At 39.9% G+C, this 20642-nt stretch overlaps 1 protein-coding gene across 1 annotated transcript; it reads left to right on the top strand.

The window, feature by feature from the left end:
• Positions 1-478: 478 nt before the first annotated feature.
• Positions 479-20240, top strand: nup133 (nucleoporin 133). The gene is made up of 25 exons (XM_074629205.1): positions 479-812; positions 2505-2620; positions 2764-2867; positions 3130-3363; positions 3562-3732; positions 4981-5136; positions 5828-5898; positions 6500-6647; positions 7425-7575; positions 9031-9185; positions 9405-9496; positions 10488-10651; positions 11211-11305; positions 12482-12706; positions 12792-12914; positions 13806-13905; positions 14304-14567; positions 15518-15651; positions 16919-17077; positions 17832-17967; positions 18253-18371; positions 19189-19269; positions 19367-19431; positions 19750-19838; positions 19994-20240. Exons 1-25 carry the CDS (start codon positions 667-669, stop codon positions 20128-20130), a joined length of 3435 nt encoding a protein of 1144 aa, XP_074485306.1. The 5' UTR covers positions 479-666; the 3' UTR covers positions 20131-20240.
• The last annotated feature ends 402 nt before the right edge of the window (positions 20241-20642 follow it).

Here is a 20642-nt window from a genome sequence, read left to right as displayed (position 1 = left end):
AATGACGAATGAATGTCATGCCATGCAACAGTGGTGGAATGCAACTAAGTACTTTTATTCAAGTACTGTACTTAAGTTCAGTAAATACTTTACTTGAGTATTTCCATTTTATGCTTCTTTAAACTTCTACTCCACTACATTTCAGACGGAAATATAGTGTATGTTTTACTCCACTACATTTATTTGATTTAGTTCCTTTGCAGGTTCAGATTATAATACAAAATATAATCAACTAATAAATGATGATGTATTATTACAGGTTAAGATACCCAGCAGTATATAAAGTAATTAAAATGAGCCCCACCTTTACCAGCTGCAACATTAAACTGATAAACACATTAATGCATCATTAATATATTATACACACACACACACAGTATATACTGTACATTCACACAATGTAAGTCTCTTAATGACCTGTGGAGGGCAGCAGTCCGCTGTTGCTGCGTCTAGTCTGCCGCTGATACAACTGAAGAAGAAGAACGTTGATGATGCATATTTGAAGCGCCTGCACCGCGCGCTGTTTGGAGCTCGAGAGAAGTCTCCGGTGCGGTTGACGTTGACGGTGTTGATGTGCTGATCGCGTGCTGATGTGCTGATCGCGTGTTCACGGTTACATTAGTACACATTTCTCTCCTGTTGAGCAGTCCGGGCACCACAGCAGGCATGTTTACCCCCCGCGCCGCCCCGAGCTCCGGCCGCCGGCAGCAGGGCCGGTCCACCGGGAGGAAGATCGTCTCCGGGGCAAGCACCGGGACCGGGACCGGAACCGGGCTGCTGTTCTCCCCGAGGAGGACCCCGCTGTCCGCCAGGTGAGGAGGACACACTCTACCAGCTGCTGCTCTCTGTGTGTGTTTGTACTGCACTACAGCTTTACTCTCGTGTGTTTTATTCTATTTGAGCTTCATTTTCTAATCTTTAATGTTTTTATAACTGTTTTAATTATGTCTTAATGTTCTTTTGCACTTTGTCTTAATGCCCTTGAATGTTTATGTAAAGCACTTTGAATTGCCCTGTTGCTGAAATGTGCTCTACAAATAAAGATGCCTTGCCTATATACTCATCTGTTAGTTTATTAGACCCACTTAGCTCAAACTGATGGAGTCAAATACAGTAATCCTGCAGTAAACCCTACTCCTTCATGAAGGTTATAATGTTCAGCTTTTAGAAAGGTGTTGATATATATATATATATATATATATAGTTACCTGTATGATCATGTTGGAGGATGTAGTTTGTGTTGCTCTTGAGTTGTATGCTTAGGTTTCTGTTGTTTTTGTTCACCCCATTTATATTAATGAGGGTAAATAGACTAAATACTAGAGACACCTCTTAACTCTCTGAGACCCACAATAGACCCTTTTTAGGGGGCTACAGAGAGCAGGTCAACAGTAGATGTCACATAGAATTGGTGTACATCATCTGAAAGCTGGGAACCTGAAGATTAATTTGAGATGCACTGTGCGTTAAGTTGTTCTACTCATTAATCTGAAATAAACATTAATGAATTAATTACTTAAAATAAATTGTAAAAGTGTATCAGGGTTTAGAACATTATGATGGAAGTATATGGTGACCATTCCCATGCGCTATTAGGTCTCACAAGTTGGTTTTGCAAGAATTGCATTTTTCAGTGATTGGATGGCGAGCACTTCTGTTGTGTAAACGGCTCAGAAACCCACTTATTGTCCATCTACCTAGAAAAGCCAACCGTCCTCTGAATCCTCTAGGTCGTTAGTTTGTGGCTGTAAAATGTCATGAGGCTGTGATTATCCTAGAGGTCACCACAGGTCATTTTATACAGTGAGGTCAAATTTTAAAGAATTGTCACACCTCAATGAAATGGCTACTATGGGGACTAACATCATCACACATGAATACAACTGGGCTCCTTGGATCCACAAGAGTCTCAGCTTTACAGTGATACCCAGTTTATGTAATTCCAGGACTGTTTAGGGACCCCAGTATGCAGAAATATTCAAATACACCATTTTAGAATTGGCGAAAATAACACATTTGTACTTTGTGTAAAGAACTGCATGTTTTTTTTGTCCCAAACTGCATGTGATTATCATAAAGTGGGCATGTCTGTAAAGGGGAGACTCGTGGGTACCCATAGAACCCATTTTCATTCACATATCTTGAGGTCAGAGGTCAAGGGGCCCTTTTGAAAATAGCCTTGTCAGTTTTTTCCTCGCCAAAATTTAGCCCAACTTTGGAGTATTATTTAGCCCACTTCTCTACAAGCTAGCATGACAAGGTTGGTACCAATGGATTCCTTAGGTTGTCATATGATATCTGTACCTTCACTCTTCATGTAGCTCTAAAATTGACCCGGCTACAGCCTCTGAAAGACCGTAAAGTCGTTTGGGAATGCGAGTCTCAGAGGGTTAATATAGTGCATTACAATTCAAGAGCACCAAAGTAGTTGCAGCTCAATACTATTCAGCTGATGATCCTGAACATGTGTCCAATCTGTTTAACTCTAAATCTCTCTCCATTAGGGGAACACCCACCAGAGCACAGACCTATGCAGCTGCAGATTCAATCAACTATGATGTGCAAACCTTCGGCTCGTCGCTGCCTGTCAAAGTGATGGAGGCACTGACGATGGCTGATGGTAAAGAAAACCTCGTCTCTGTTAGGGAAATTACGTTTTTGAAGTGTTGATGTCCTTTTCTGTCTGTCAGGGTTTGTTCAAAGTACTGCATCCTGCTCTATTATTGCCACTGAACAATTCTGTGTGTGGGTTGGTCCCTCTAGTTGATGACCAGATCTCAGTGAAGGTGAATGAGAGCGGTTGGGCCTGGATGGTTTGTGGAGAGAGACTGATCATCTGGAAGATCTGCCAGACTGCCGTGGCCAAGGTACAGTTACAAATCTAGAAACTAAAAGCTGCAAAGTAGCAAAACAAGGACGAACTTTCCAGTCTAGAGATTTAAACTAAAGTTTGAAGTTTCAAGACAGTTCCTACAGGGCCACCGTCACAAGAATTATTCACATGTTTAACACTAATGATAATTATATAATTTACAGCCTAATCTATTGAAAATGATTGTTAGTTGTAGCCCTAGAGGATTCATAATTCAAGTCTTAAATTCCACCAACTCTCTGTGTGTTTTCCTGCAGCTGTCGGTGTGTAAGGAGCTGCAGTTGCCCACCAGTGAGTACAACAACTCAGCCGACCTCGTGGCCGTGTCGTCCGCAGCTCCTCTGGAGACAGCCCCCGTTCAGTCCATCTCTGTCCTGGCGGTGGCTGCGGAGGGAACGGCTCGCTTGTGGCCCAGCCTGGCCCAGGAGGGCAACTACACAGAGACAGACGTGGACCTGGGAGATCTCTGTAACTTTGTTGTTGCTGTCAATGTAAGTAAATCTTCAATAAATCTAATTTACTTTGATGTCTTTGCAGCTAAAACCTCTAACCATACTCTGATACAGCAGCTACTAGTGAATTCCATATCGCAAGCCCCTTTTTTCATTCACTGGGAACTCAAACAAACCAAACAGAAAGACTTGTATTTGTTTTCTGTTTTTATTTCTGTCTTTTCTTTCCCCTCTCAGGGTGGAAGCTTCGTCTTATCCTCAATGAAGAGTCGGCTGTTGAGAGCGAGTGTAGATTCCTCGGGGAAGCTGCAGTACCGAGACCTAGTGCAGGGTCAGGGCATGCTCTCCGGCATCGGACGCCGTGTCTCCAGCCTGTTTGGCATGCTCTCACCGCCAGCCAACGACACAGTGAGTAGTGCCAGCAGATTTGACTGTAAAGACAAAACGTGGAGTTCAGTGGGTGGTGGTCAGTCAGGCTGCACCCACCCCTAAATGTAGATCATTTGAATAAATGTCATGTTATCAGTTGAAGCATCAGTTGGCTCAATTCCTATAAACATTTCTGAAGTGATAACGTGTAAGGGGTGTTGTAAGAGCCAATTATACACATATTTATATTTGGTGAAATTGTTTATGTTGGCATGACATATTGCAGAAGTTCTAGTTTGTACAACAGTTTTTGTATAGTATAAATAGCCACCATGTAGGTTTATGATGTTTACCATTTTCTTGTTATAGTGCTAAAATAGACATTTTATTATTTACGACAGTATATACTGTAGTGCTGTATGGGAGTTTTAGTGCGCATGGTAAAGGGAGGTTTTTGGAAGATGCTGTGAAGTCTGCATAGCTGTGGATCGCAACAAGTTTTTGACCGCATATATATATATATATATATATATATATATATATATATATATATATATATATATATATATATATATATATATATATATATATATATATTCGATGCAAAGTGAAAACATCGATACATATCATCTTTAAGATAAGCCTATATTTTGAAATTCCCATGTCATGTCTGCGTCCCCATTTCCATCCAAACGCAACTCCTTCCTACAGAGACCAGTTTTTTTTTTTGTGAGTTTATATAAATGTAACCGATTGTGTTAAATGTGATATCGTCTCATATCGATCGCAGTCCCCTGAATTGGATTGAACTGAACCGAAATCGTATCGTGGCAGATTTTGTGATATCAGCAAATATCGTATTGTTGTCCAAAGAATCGATAAATGTTAGTTGTAGGTGTGTTCACTGGTAAGATGACGACTAGTTACCTCCAACACAGATGTTGTGTTTTGCAGTGATGTCACGATACTGACATTTCTAACTGCGATATGAAACCTTGAAAAATATTGACATGACACAAAATTGTTGTGCAGCATTTGCAGTACAGAATAGTCTCCTACTTTGTGCTAATATAAACAATAACATATCAATACGATGCAAATCCAAAATATACATAAAAAATATAAACCGATAACAGTATGATCATAGATCCCCTTAATAACCTACAAACAGTCTGAGAGGAAATCTCAGCTTTAGTTCCAGTTGAAGTATTTCATTTTACACATTCTTGTGTTCGGATGGTGAACGGCTCCAACCTGACAACCTGTCTTTTTGTTTTTCTGCTGCAGCTCCACAGTGTGCTGTGGGTGGGCGGAGCCAGCTGCCTCTACACGCTGACCAGCTCCAGTCTGAGTAAATGGGAGGTGGACGACAGCTGGGAGCACCAGATCCTCAGCTGGGACGCCCAGAGAGCTCTGACCGAGAGCATCGCCGACGCCATCTGGGTCAGTACGAGGATCCACGCCAACATATATACTGTATACCAGTGTCAGCCTGTCATACAGGCAGGAATATTCAGATCCTTTACTTAAGTAAAAGTACTAATACCACACTGTGAAAATATTCTGACAGGTAAAAGTCCTGCATTGAAAATGTTACTTCTGTAAATGTATGAAAATGTACTTAAAGCCTTAAAAGTAGAACTACTAAATGCAGAAACATGGGCCTATTAGTTTATATAGTATATCTAATGATATACTATATAAACACACGTTTATATATTATTACTCATGCATTAATGTTTAAGCAGTTTATTATATAAGGCTGCAACAAATAATTATCTTCATTATGAATTAATTATTTACTCCATTAATCAATTTAGTTTGTGACACCTTCAAATGTCTTGTTTTGTCCGACCGACATCTAAACCTAAAAATTATTCAATTTATCCATCCTATCATTTAAGACGAAGAAAAGCCGCACATTTGAGAAGCTGAAACCATCAAATGTTTCAGGCATTTATATGATTAATCAGTTATCAAAACAGTTGTAGATTATTTTTTTGATAACCGACTAATCGTTTAAACTGAAATCCCAGATCCTGTTTGGTAGTTAAATTTTTTACAATGCATAATTTTAAAGGTTCTTTATATGTTTTCATATGTAAAACATTTCTCAACATTTCTCTCTTTCCAGGGGTCAGAGAGCAACTTTGAGGAGTTGAAGGAGGGAGCGAATGTGACGTACCTGGATATGAAGCTCAGCCAGTGAGTGTGTGTGTGTGTGTGTGTGTGTGTGTGTGTGTGTGTGTGTGTGTGTGTGTGTGTGTACCAAGCTGAAAAATTAAGCCAACACGGCTGTTTGTATGTCAGGCAGGTGAACATTATGACCAAGACCACCCGCTGCTTCGCTAGCTCTGTGTGACTAGAATGCTTTTGCCCATCAGGCCTGGATCTATAATCTTCTTCTGTTTTAGTAACATGTGATCCCCTTGGAATATTTAACATTTCAATCCATCTTTTCTGCGGTTGGTGCAGTTTACTGCACAACAGCGTCTTGTCATCTCTGCTTTGCAGCTTGGCTCTGCTAGACATACCGTGCTTTCTGCCCCCTAGTTGCGCGCGCATCTCTGTAATGATGTTGCACAGAAATCCGCCTATAGACCCCCCATGTTAAAGTACCCAACTTCACAACAGAAATAAACATATTTACAGCCTGGTATAAAATACGGTTTTGGTTTTTCATTTACTACCACCATCATACAAGATTTCTGGGTACCAATATTGAGTATTCTTTCAGATATATCCAAAGAAATACTGAGTATATCTGAGGCCGAACTGAGCCGGACTCTGTGCTGTGTGTTTTCAGAGTTGGCCTGGTGGTTTTGGCTGCAGCCTGGCACCCGTCGGACACTCCCTGCCTGGCTTACTTCTGCCTGGTCACCCTGCAGGACAACGGAGCCGCCATCTCCGACCAGTTCACAGTGGAAGTCACCAAGTACAACCCTCCATTCCAGGTCAGTCCTGATCCTGATACTGCAGGGGTGGATTCAGATTGTCTTTGTCAAAGGGTTCAGAGACTTTTTTACTGGATGTATTACAAAAAGACATATTTTTCTCCGTATATCTGGTGTCTGTCCATACAGCTAGTTCTGGTTTAAATGAGGTTTTTAGATATCCACCTTTTAGACTTCTGCCTCTACTCGAATGAAATGGAGATGAAAATTTAGAACTACTTTCTAACAAATTAATAGTCCCTGTGAAAACAGAAAAGTGTTCTGTGCATTATCCAGAGCAGTGGATGTCAAAGTCTGACACTGTGAAACCTCTCCTCAGACTTACATCGCTGCTGTAGCTCTGTATCACACTACATTCCAAGGCAGCCCACGTTTTAGCGGTCCAATCAAATGCAAAGGATTTGATTTAAATTCCTTTTGTAACTGTACGCCGCACAAATATTCTGTTTCATTAGGACATTAACGGTCATGTCTAGAGGGTAACCCGCAAAAATCTGGCAAAAACTCTCAGGAGACTCTGTGCCCGACGACCTGTCCTAACCTTAACCATCTCACCAGAGTTTCCCAACTTATGGGTTACCTTCTAGACATGACCGACTTTAAGGCTTACTTCATGTCATCCAGGCAGCCACTGGTGTGAATTTATGAGTGTATGTTGCAGAGATTTTAAACTTCCTTGAGAGGATGATTTTGGGTTCCCTGTTTGCCCAAGTTTTATTTTAGAAGATGCACACTTAATTTTGCATACACCTTTTCTCAATGTCTTGTTTTTGTCAGAGTGAGGAGGCCCTACAGACTACACGGCTGGCATTGCCACGCTCCCCCGGCTCCACCGCCTTCCTGTATAACGAGGAGATGGTGTTTGCTTGCTCCACGGGAACCAGAAGGGGAGGACTACCTGATGAGAAAATCAGCTTCAACTCACCTGGTGAGAAAAGAAAGTGTGGCTTTCTAAAGATAAATGCAAGCTGGCTTCATCCTTTGCTCCAGAGCATTGTCACAATCAGATTAGTATAATAATACTGGGTGAGATTTTATAGAATGGAGAGTGATGGAATTACAGTTAAATGATCCTTAAGAGGCCAGTTAATAAATATTTTACAAGTATTTACAACCAAGGGAGCATAATAAAATAATGAGTGAATAATAAAAAAAAGAACAAGTGCACAACTATGACAAAAAAAAATCAATAAAATAGCTTTAGTGGAAAGAATTCAACTGGAAATGTAAAAAAAAAAACTTATTGTTTCAAAATATGACTAAAGTAAAACAAACTTGGGCTCCTTGGTTGGATATCACACACATTTTTGGGATTGTACAAAAAGTCATACTGGGAATTATATTATGGGAGTAATCATTTATGGAGCTGATGTAAAGAGAAGGGCTTACTTGCTGCATTTCCTTTTATTGGTGGCCAAAAAATAATGACTCTTTGCTCAAACCACCCACACTACATCGATGGCAAGACAGGTGTAAAGACAGACAACCCTTGGGCTCCTGTACTTATTTTAGATTACCAAAGTGCTAAGGTGCTGTACTGATTGAATTGTGAATTTGGCTGAATGATTAATTCACAATCATAATTTTTTTTAGGAAAAGCCATACTTTTATTCAGCACCTTTCTGAAAACTCTGTGGATGTATTATTTAAAAAAAAATATATTCGTCTAAATGAAATTTTATCAAGACCTTTTACGGTATTTTTATTCTATGTATTTTATTTTTTGGGAGATTCCTCTCTATGTGTATGCACATGATGTCATGATTTGTATTTTTGTTATGTTTGCCCAACTGTGAATAGTTCTTCATTTTTTAAAAGTTCCTGACAAAGCAGCTAGTTTATAATTCGCATATACATAATAAACATTTTGTTAAAAAAATATTAAATAGTTTTAGCATTTTAACCTTTAGATTTAACATCAGAAAGAGGGTTTTGTTTACTGATCATGAAGAACATACTGTAAGGGAAAAACCGTGGTTCCACCAGCCGCCATCTGACATTGCTCCTAAAGTAGTGTAATTATGATAAGGATGACCTCTGAGTTAGGCGAATGGTGTTACCACGATTTTGCACTCGGTGGCTCATTCTGCTGCAGTCTTGGACAAGGATGAGTAAGGCGGAGGAATATTCAGTTGGTTGCAATCTGCAACCACCCCACTAGATGCTGCAAAATCCTACACACTGGACCTTTTAAAGCAATGTAATTATTTATCTGAATTTCTTTTTGTTTGTGTTTAAACTTAAAAAAAATAGCAAGAAAACATGTCAGATCAAATGGTCCCACGACAGAAATGGATAATAATAACAAACCACATAATGAAGAAACAAAAAAATGTCTCTGAATGTCTCATGATGATGTTTCCTTCTGCGTCTGTCTGTCCAGGTGATGGTGTTCGTGGAGGAGGCTGTTGCGCCAACCTGCCCGTGTTTTTCTCCCAGAACAGCGGCCTGGTGGCGGTGGTGGCCCGGGAGAGCGCCTCTATCCTGCCGGAGACGATGGAGGACTCGCTGTGCTCCTCGCTAGCTGCAGCCCCAGAGGTAAAACTACATGGGAAAAAGGCTGTAGACTAATAGAAGAGTATTGAATTATGCAATTCATGATAATTATTTTTACCACTTTAGTAAGACTTTCATTGGAAATCCAGTTAGAAAATGTAAAAGAAATAAAGAAAATGTTCTGAACCATATGATGATGCATTTGATTTTGACTGAATTTAAAATGCATTTCTAATTGAAATTGAGATTCTTGTGTTTAAGGTTTCAGCCATGGAGACTCCAACCAGATCAGAGCCTGTAGCTCAGGAGGACAAAACCAAACTCCTGAAGACGGCTTTCCTGCAGTTCTGCCGGTACGTCAATAAATAACTCGTAAATCCCTGTTAAAGAAACTAAATCTTTTATTGGTGGTTTGGGAAATGGAAAGAGTTGGCTGCTGGTTTCACACAATACTTTCTGTTTTCATCATCTGAACGTATCATTCAATACCTGTAGATGATCAGTGTTAGTGACATTTTGGGTTTAATCAAGTGCTTAAATTATTACCAAATCATTTCATTTATCAAGTAAAAACCTCACACATAAGCTATTCATCATGTAGGCAGAGACTTGGCTGTTTGGAAGTGAACATTTTATATTTTTTAAAATCTTTTGTTGAGTTTGGAGTTCAGTTTTATTAAATATTAAATAATGTAATGTTTTTAAAGGCTTATATCAATAGTTGCCCTGAAAGGCCCTGAAAGGCAAGCAAGAACTTTTTTTCTGATGATCCATTTTCTAAGTCTGATCTAAATTATTTTCTCTCCTGTGTTTATGACTTAGGAACAGGTGAAAAAAATGTTTTGCCAAGATAATCTTTATAAGTTCCTTTTCTTTTCTGTGACACAGGTGGAAACATTTTTTTGTTTGTGTTTGTAATACTTCGACCACCAGAGTGCAACACTACTAAATAGGAGTAAGCATTCAGGTTTTCTTCCAGGTATTAATTTCTCTGATGAGAAAAATCTGCATACATTTTTTTTTTCAGTTGTTTTCACACAGGACAAAAGTTGCTTAGAAAAATTAGCCAGAAATTTTTTTCAACCTGTTTCACAGAAAAAAAAAGGAACTTAGAAAGATTATCCTGGCAAAACTTCTTCTTAAGTCATAAACACAGGAGAGAAAATAATTTAGATCAGACTTAGAAAATGGATCACCAGAAAAAAGAAATTCTCGCTTGCCTTCCAGGGCTTCCTTATTTTTAGTCTGAAGCAGCAGCAGCATTATTTAGGATTTATAATACAAGGATTTAGTCCCTGTGATGCTGTAAATAAAAAATAATCTTTTTCTACATTCCTCTGCCAGTAATGATCTGGTGGGAGCTCAGACGGTCACAGACGAGCTCTTCCCCGCTGACGGTGACGGGGAGGAGGGCGCCGAGCTGGACGGCTTGGTGACTCGAATCAACCTGGACCTGGTGGACGATTACCCGGCCTCCGACCCCCGCTGGGCAGAGTCTGTCCCCGACGGTGAGGAGGGGAACGATCCCTTTGTCCCTCAGCTATAAATTCCTTGTCTTTCCTCAGTCTTCCACATTTTTGCAATTTTTGGGTTAACTTCCAGACACGACCCTTAGGCTGCATTCACACCAGATCAGGCTCTGCAGTGATTCGCCGCAGGGTTGTGCTGCGGTGTGGAGAGTCACTTTAATTGCCTATTAACTGCGACGATTAACGTTTTTTGTCTTACGTCATGGCTGGGTCGTTCAGTTCTGGATCGACAGTTATGTGAGTGGCCACTGCAGCGTGCCATCAGGTTGCATTTCTCCAAAAGTTGCTATTTCTACTACCCGCAGCCCGATCACATATATAGTCCATATTTGTTTTTCGTTTTCCTAACTTCACTGGTAAATCACTTTTTTTAAAAAACTGTTTATGATCACTGCAGAAAGGTAAATAATATAACAGTAGTAATTAGAATAATGTCTAAACGGATGTTTTTAATTCCAGAAAGAACAAAGAATAAAATGCACAAAAATAGCAATTATATCAATAACAGTTTCCATTTCTGTTTCTGTTCTTCTTCCAGAGAGCGCCGGCTTTCCTCTCACCTCCCTCATCATCCTCCACCAGCTGGAGGACAAGATGAAGGCCCATGGCTGCTTCGTGGACTTCCTGCTCCAGGTACACACACACACACACACACACACACACACACACACACACATATAAATACAACTGGAGCACCTTAAATTTGTTAAATTATGGTGCACAGAGCTTGTGTAGTGGCCTTACAACAAATCCAGCCTGCGTTATTTAAAGTGTCAGTAGGCAGTATATTGTTGTCATGATGTGTTTGCCCAGCTGTGAATGGTTCTTCCTTTTTTTTAAAGTTCCTGACAAAGCAGCTGTTTATAATTCAAATGTACATAATAAACATTTTGTTAAAAAGAAATATAAAATAGTTTTAGCATTTTAACCTTTAGATTTAGAAGTCACAAAGATTGTTTTGTATGTAGGATTTAGGAGGATCTATTAGCAGAAATGTAATATAATATTCATAACTATCTTTTCATTAGTGTATAAGCCCCTGAAACTAAGAATTGTTGTGTTTTCGTGAGCTTAGAATGAGTCCTTCATACCTACATAGGGAGCAGGTCCTGCCATGCTGCTCCGCCATGTTTCTACAGTAGCCCAGAACGGACAAACCAAACAGTGGCTCTAAAGAAAACCTTTTGCTTTTTTACGTTCCCTGAAAGCCACCGTAGTTCTCCGACACGCTTGTGAAACTGTAATGTGAGCCGCAGAGTGCAAAATTGTGGTACCGTCAGTCGCCATCTGACTTCTGTTGCCCCTAGAGTAGTGTTATTATGGTAAGGTTTGCCTCTGAGCGAGGCGAACGGTGTTACCACAGTTTTGCACTCGGTGGCTCACGTTACCGTAGTCTTGGAAAGGGAGGAGTGAGCGGAGGGATATTCAGTTGATTGCAATCTGCAACTACACCACTAGATGCTGACAAATCATATCATTGGGCAAATATTCCATAATAACCTTTCAGCATAATGAGTCATTGGTATCAGACAGTAGAAATACGGATAATGTCATATAACCTTAATCACTATGTCACTATTTTTAATTTAGGAATTGCTTTTTAAAAATAATTCTTATCTGCCACAGTCAACATTTTAATTTTTGTATTTGGCAGATGGCCGGTGCTAATTTCATTCCGTGTTCTTGACAGACAAACCTGAAAATTGATTGCCTTTGGTAGAAATAGAGATCTGAGGCGCAGGCTGGGTTTAGAAAAAACACAAAAGTAGAATCCTCTATGAATTGATCTTCACCGTCCTCCCCCGTCAGGTGGGTCTGCTGGACCGGCTCGGCCAGGTGAAGTTGCGTTCGTCTCCCATGGCGACACGCCTGCTGCTGTGCGAACACGCCGAGAAGCTTCAGGCAGCGATGGTGCTGAAGAACCACCACACCAAACATGGCGAGCTGGTGAACCGGGCCATCAGCATCGCACTGCAGAGGAACAACGCCACCGTGCCGCCCAGCCTCACTGCTGCTGACGTCTTCTTCAGAGAGGTTTGTGTCTGACGGCGTTCTGCTGTGATGACCAGGTGGTGTAGAGAAGCTGAATTAAATCAGTTTGTTTCTGGTGCACCCACAGGTGTCTCAGATCTCCTCAGTGTTTGATTGTCTGCTGGACGAGGAGGAGCGGAGTCTGAAGGAGAACCCGGTCGACTCGGTGCAGTGGGCCGAAGCGGTTCTCACCGTCAACAACGTCATCAAGGTAAACGCATTCCTCGTACATAGATAGATATTTGTAACACTTTGTTAATGGTTAATAACTGGGTTGTAAACAATGTATAAACATTATTTGGATGGCCATTATAAAGTTGTAACTGATGATTATAATACCTTGTTAAATGGTTAATAAATACTACTAAAGCATTTATAAACAACGTTTGGATAGACAGTTAATACTTTGTCAGTGGTTGATAATTGGTTTCTGGTCCGTCTATTTATGTGATGTTTATAGATGTTTTACAAACGATTTTTTAAAAGTTTCTGAATCATTTGCTAATAAATACTTAATAAAGTATATAAATGTTATAACGTGTGCAACAATAAACTGGTAATACTTTACTAATATAATTAGAATATAATTGTTATCGTCTCTTATCCGCTATGATACAATATAAAATTAATAAACTAATTATTTCATATTACACCAACTTATGATAAAATAACAAAAAGAATACCATTATTAATAATTAGTAAACATTATTAATTATCATTTAATTGTTTGTTAACAGTAAAGTAACCATTAACTAAGTTTAATTATCAATTTGCCATTTGATTAAATGATGGTTATTAGAAAGTGTTACCCAGTGGCTAATAATTGTTGAAGAAATCCTAATGGAAAAAAACTGACACATATCTTGAGACTACGAGAAGCTCAACTGGGATAAACATGGAGGGAAATTTACTTTTAACAAGAATCAAAATGTCGATGTAATGAAGGTGTAAGTAAATTAAGACTGTATAAATGTGAATGTACCTCCCCAACAGTTTTTGTTTTGCTTTTTGTTGTAACTGTCATTATTTAATGTTGCAAATGTTTTGCCAATGAATATCTAAATGAAAAAAAAATACCATTAATTGTACTGTGTGTGTTTAGGACATGCTTCAGGCTGCTGGGCAGTACAGGGAGACGAAGGCCTTCATGTACAGAGCTTCTGAAAACGCTGCTACAGAGCCCGAGTACATCCCATGGACAGGTACATCTTTAATTCTTCATTCTCCTACCAGCAGCTTCAGGTCGCTGCAGCCTGACGGCATGTTGCGCACATGGGAGAAGTTTGCCTTCATGGCTTTTCTGCCAGAAATCTCCTCAGGTTTAGGCAACAAACCTACTTTTAGAAAAAGAGCATGGTTTGAGTTAAAGTAAACCCTTTCTGGCTGAAAGACTGGAAGGCAAATTTCTCCCATGTGCGCATGATGCGGGGAAAACTGATGGGAAAACTTCCCAATTAGAATCAGTTTTATTTACCAAGTATGTACATACATACAAGGAATTTGACTCTGAAGGAAAGTGAAGACTGTTTTTAGCTTAAGTGCTTTTTGGAGTAGAATAACGTATTAACCCCTTCTCTCCTCCTGATCTTCTCTCCTCCAGCGTCAGGAGGTGTTGGCGGTGTTCGCAACGTCATCTCCCGCCAGCATGAGATCATCCTGCGCTCGGTGTACCCGCACGCCGACTCAGAGCTGCGCAGCGCCCTTTGCGAGCAGCTGGTGGCGCTGTTGGACATCTACCTGGGCGGCTACGTGGCCCAGCTGACCTCCCTGCAGCAGCAGAGGCCCCCGGGGGCCCAACAGGAGCGCTACAACAGCCTGGAGATGGAGTACAGTCAGCGCCGCACTGAGCTGCTGACCCCGCTGTGTAAGTGGAGGATAAACCGTACTGAGAGTCTAATGATGGAATAAGATTCTAATCATAGACTGGCTTGTATGGCCAGTACTGACGGCGATATTTAAAAGTTTAAAGCATTTAATAACACTGTGTTCTGGTGGTTTAATGCTGTATAACCACAATATTAACGGTTAGATTTCAGCCAGGGATCTTTGTTGCAGGAGGCTAAATGACGCTACAAAGTTAGGCTAAATTTTGGCGAGGAAAAACTGGCATGGCCATCTGACCTCTGACCTCAAGATATGTGAATGAAAATGGGTTCTATGGGTACCCACCAGTTTCCCCTTTACAGACATGCCCACTTTATGATCATCACATGCAATTTTTTGAATGCAGTATAAATGTGTTAATTTTGCCTTAACTAAAATGGTGTATTTGAATATTTCTGCATACTGAGGTCCCTAAACAGTCTTGAATTTACATAAATTGGGTCTCACTGTAAAGCTGAGACTCTTGTGTGATGATGGTTGTCCCCATAGTAGCCATTTCATTGTAGTGAGACCATTTGTTTGAAATTTGACCTCACTGTATGAAATGACCTCTGGTGACCTCTAGGATAATCACAGCCTCATGAAACTTTACAGCCACAAACTAGAGACCTAGAGCATTCAGAGGATGGATGGCTTTACTATGTGGATTGACAATAAGGGGGTTTCTGAGCCGTTTCCAGAACAGAAGCACTCCCCATCCAATCACTGAAAAATGCAATTCTTACAGAAATCTCCAAATGTCAAAGTCACAGCATGGTTTTTTCTCTGGTGTTCCTCAAGGTCTTAATGTGGTATTTTGGAGGGATTATTGATAATTTTTATCAATTCTCGAGTGGTAAAAAAATGGTTAAATTTAGCACCAAATCTGTGAACAAATGGTATCAACCCAAAAAATTGCTGTTGTCACTGTGAAGTTGTTGTGTGTTGCAGTGGAGCTGGGTCAGTACCAGTGGGTGGCAGCGCTAGCTGAGAAGTACTGTGACTTCGACATCCTGATTCAGATGTGTGAGCAGACCGACAACCAGAGCCGCCTGCAGCACTACATGACCAAGTTCGCAGACCAGGTACGCAGAGAACCAGAAACACTAAGGGACCCCTTTGAGAAAGAATTTGTTAGCATGTTAAAGGTGCTCCGTGGAGTTTTTGATCACTAGAAGTGCTGTGGAGCAATGTCGTAATGAATGGGTCCTTGTTTTGTTGGAATATCACACTCTACTAACACACTCACTGAATGTACCAACAGTGTGTTGATATTTTACTGGAACAAAACGAAACAATGCGCCAGCAAAAGGCAGGAAACAATAATGCTAGCTGATGTAAACAATGCAGGTCTCCAAATGTTGTTTTTTTTCAAAAGTAAATCTATTGAACATATTTGTTTGGCCGTAATGATACACACAATATGTTTTAGTGAACACTGAACGAAAACATAACTTTGAACTTCACAGGGTTTAAAGAGTAACTTTATTTTTCAACCTGGACCTTATTTTCTCATGTTTTTGTGTCTAACTGACTAATAGTGACAACAATTTCTGAAACTGTTCCAGTATTGAGTGAGAACGCTGTAGACAGCTGCTGCTCTCAGGCTGTAATATGGTGCTGTTGGGGCAAGCTGGCACCGTCATTTACGTCCACTTAAAGTGCTCGTTTTTGCTATGAAAAACTCTGATTGTTATGTGTTGTCTTGTTTTGTCCACAACTCAAAGATATTCAGTTTACTGTCATAGAGTAAAGAAACCAGAAAATGTTCATATTTTAGAAGCTGGAATCGGAGATCTTTTTTTTCTTAACAAAATACTTAAACTGATTAATCGATTATCAAAATAGTTGGCAATTAATTCAATTATTTTTCATTGCAGCTTTACATTATTATGCTATTAAATTATAATTATTGCATAACATGGTCTTAAAATGACAATGATACCGTTTATCATATATTTTTTGAGACAATATATCGTCCAAGTTATCATGACGGGCCTACTCATGCTACACCTCCCGTATAGATCTGGTGTGAATCTAGAAGTGTTGGCCTTCAGCTTCAGGTCCTGCGTTGTCTGATGAAACTTGGTCCTGACAAGTCTGACATGTCCTAAAATGAAAGCGTCCCCTGTTCAGTGCTTTATTTTAGTTATTTTAATTAGTTTTATCTTTAAAGGGTGAGTAAACCACAAAGTTTTATCCCACAAAACTATTCGCAAGAATACAATTGGGATTTACATAAAAATCACGTGTAACTGTCACAGTTTTACTTTAATTTTTACACAGCGGAGCTTTCTCATGCAGCCACTAAATCAACTTCCTCTTTGTCCCACGTGTCACTTCCTGCCACAGAACTTTGCTGACTTCCTGTTCCGCTGGTACATGGAGAAGGGGAAGAGGGGGAAGCTGCTGTCCCAGCCGGCCGCTCAGCACCAGCAGCTGGCCAGCTTCCTGCAGTCCCACCAGCACCTGAGCTGGCTGCACCACATCCACGTCCACGACTACCGCAGTGTACGACACACACACACACACACACACACACACACACACACACACACACACTCACACACACACAGTGACGCACACACAAAGCTTGTTTCATGCTTTAGTACAAAACCACAACCATCCTTCCTCCCTCTTTTACACTTCCTCAATAACTGATGATCTCAGATGGCTTCTTTCCTTTATTTGTTTCTTTATTACTTCCGTCCCTCGACCCACTCTTCCCTCTTTCCTCCCTTTACCTTTGTTTTTTCTTTGATTCCTTTGTATCCCATCTTTCTCCTTCCTTCCTTCCTTCCGTCCTTCCTTCCTTCCTATATCTTCTTTCCTCCCTTTTACTTTTGTTTCTTACTTCCTTTCTTCTGTCATTCCTTTTTTCTCTCCTCTATCCATCTGCATCATTCCATGTTTTTGAGTAACTTTGGGTTGTTATAAGCATTAGTCATTAATTTTGTAATATTTCATAGAGTCTAATGATTTGACCAAACATGATACATTAACCAGTAATGACAATAACAATAGTTGCAGCCTTGCTTCATTAATATCTCCTACATAATTCAGTGTTGACAAATATCTGAAACTAAGCAAATTTTCAGACTGCACAGCTGTTCCATGTAGTTCTTAGTATGATGCTGTGGCTGACGTGATCTTGTTTTATATGTTATGTTTGGTTGTGTGTGGACAGGAAGAGTATTTGCCAACTTAGTGGCAGCTAATGGGGATCCAAATAAAGAATAATAAAGAATGTCTCGTGTCCGTGCAGGCCAACAGGACGCTCTACAGCCAGGCCAACATGGAGACACGTTACTTTGTGAAGAAGAAGACGCTGCTGGCTCTCAGTAAGCTGACGGTGCTCGCATCCAACCTGCCAGAGGACGAACTCAACAAACAAGTCGACGGTAAAAAGCATGAGCTTGTTATCACTACACTGGAGGCTTGTTACTTACATACTCAACTTAAAACTTACAAAATACTCCTGTGTGAGGTGGAAATCTGTGTTTTCACTCTTGACAACAGAATCAGGATCTGACATTTTTACTTTTTGATCCAGATGGAAACTGAAAACAACTTTTAGCAGCTCTTCTACTTTTCTTACTGATGAAAAACAATCAGAACGTCACATAATAGACAGTGTGGTGTTCAGTGTAAGTAGACTCAACGCTGCCATTTATCGGTCCAATCAGACATCGTGGAGCAGGAGCGCTTCCTGCTGCATCAGGAGACTCTGCCCCGACAGCTGCTGGAGGAGAAGCAGCAGAACCCCGACACCATGCCTCTGCTCAGCGCTCACAACCTCATACAGGTACAAATTCTTGGTGATTTGGGTGAACGAAACTTCAAACTAGATCAACACATTCCGGTCATTAGACAGAGTCGCTTAGACCTTGACACACACCTCCCTTGTCGCTAAAAGTTGCAGATTGATTGATGGATGGATGTCATGATATTATTGGTTGAAATTGGTTACTACTAGCTTACGTAAGCACAAATTACCAATACATTTTTCACCGAATACAAGAAGAAAGAAAAGAAATACTGCAATATTTTAATTAAACCTTCAAAAGTTCTCACTTTTATAAGCTAAAAGAAAACATCATGAGTGAGTTTTTAAATTTATCCATGAGATGTAACTACAGATGTCGGTTTTACTATGTATTGTATCAAACTACATGCACTTACTGTTCAGACTCTTACTTTAGATGAATACAGAAGTTGATTAATACAGAATACCGTTTTCATCACATCTGCTTTAGATGCCACATTTTGCCATCGTGACCATTAGATAGATTAGATTTATTTAAAACATATAACAAATAATAAGATAATAAAGAAAGAATAATCAATAAAATGAACAGTAAACATATACAGAAAATATGAAATAAAAACTACTAGTTTACGTAAGCACTTCATCTTTTATTTCATCTTGACTTTAAAGCCACAATAATAGAAGCACAAACAATCATGTTTCTGCAGGAGAAATCTACTATTGTGTTTACTTTTAATCCCTTAAACTGAAGAAGGAAACACGTTTTCCTGAAACCAAATTACTGCCATAAATTGGGAATGATGATGTTAACATGCTCACAGCCTCGGCTCACCTCAGTGTTTCCTCCTCTCAGCTGTACATTTGCGATGACAACAGGCGAGCCAACGAGTATGACTTCAAAAAGGCTCTGGATCTGCTGGAGTACATCGACGAGGTAACCTCCTGATTTATTCGTCTGTTTGGGGTTCGACTAGTCGGGTCTTGACGGAAGTTAAAAGCCAACTTGTGGATTTTCTGTGTTTTTATTGCAGGAGGAAGCTGAGGACATCGACTCGCTGAAGTGTGAGATCTTCGGCAAAGCCCTCAGGAGAGACGAGTAAGATCCACCTGTCATGTTTTTGTTTGTATAGACGTTCAATTAAGAGACTGAAGATTTGCCTAAATTTGATTTTGATGATGCTGATGGAACATTTTTACAAACTCTGTGCACGAAATCATTAAATTCATTTTAGAGCCTTTTGCAGATGAAAGTAAACATATAACATATATGAAGAGCAAAAGTTGAAAAGAAAAAAACAAGTGGGAGGAAATACAATGAAACACTGATTTATAAACATGTGAGGTCACAGTGCCATCACAGATGTTATTGATAAGTTCTACATGCTGTTTGACTTTGATGCTGCTTGTCTCCCAGCTGGTCCTCCGCTGACGCGACTGACGACCCTCTGGAAGCCGCCAAGGACAGCATCTTCGTCAAGATCCTCCTCAAACTCATCCAGGAAGGTGAGAAACATTCATGAAGCTGCATTCAGAAAGTCTTATCTGGATTGTCATCTAATCCAGATGTGTCCATGTAATAAAGCGTGTACTTTCAAATATAATAATTAGAAATTAACTCCCTATTTTCCCCAAATGACAAATGACTCTTTATTTTCCAGGAGTTCCTCTGCAGACGTACCTGCCTGACGTTAAAGAGCTGCTGGAGCTGGACGAGCTGAGCAGTCTGAAATCAAAACCTTATTTTGAATTTGTGCTTCGAGCCAATTATGAACATTACCTAGAAGCCCAGATGTGACTGATCACCTCCCAGTAACACCCACTACTGCACTTCTGCCTTTGCGTTCTAATAATTTTCAAGGTTTGTTTGAATTTTGCTCTTTTCTAAATAAATGTGTTATTTCTGTAGCTGGACTGCAGTATTATTTTTTTTTCACTAGAGCATGGTTCAGTATCGTTTTATAGAGATAGCTGGTAGTAAGGCTATTCCTCAAAGCCACACAAAGATTTCCACATAAAAAATATCTGGATTTCATCTTCAGTTTGTTCTGTTGTCATTTACTGACATCTAGTGACGTTTCTGAAGCACTGTTTAAAACAACAATAGAGACAAAATGTACAAATGTGGCAAAGGATTGTTAGTGTAAAACAATGATCCAAATAGTAATGGATATTAAACAAATATATATATATATATAACCTCAGAAGAGAAGCTATTAATGGCAAGTCAAATAAGACCGATCCTACATCCAGCGTGTCAGAGAAGAAACTAGTCACATAATTTGATTTTGAATTGAGTTGGGAAAGCAG

Source organism: Sebastes fasciatus, chromosome 3 (assembly GCF_043250625.1).
Source record: "Sebastes fasciatus isolate fSebFas1 chromosome 3, fSebFas1.pri, whole genome shotgun sequence".
NCBI lineage: Eukaryota > Metazoa > Chordata > Actinopteri > Perciformes > Sebastidae > Sebastes > Sebastes fasciatus.
Note: the sequence above shows the minus strand (reverse complement) of the source record. Positions and strands in the feature narration are given on the sequence as shown.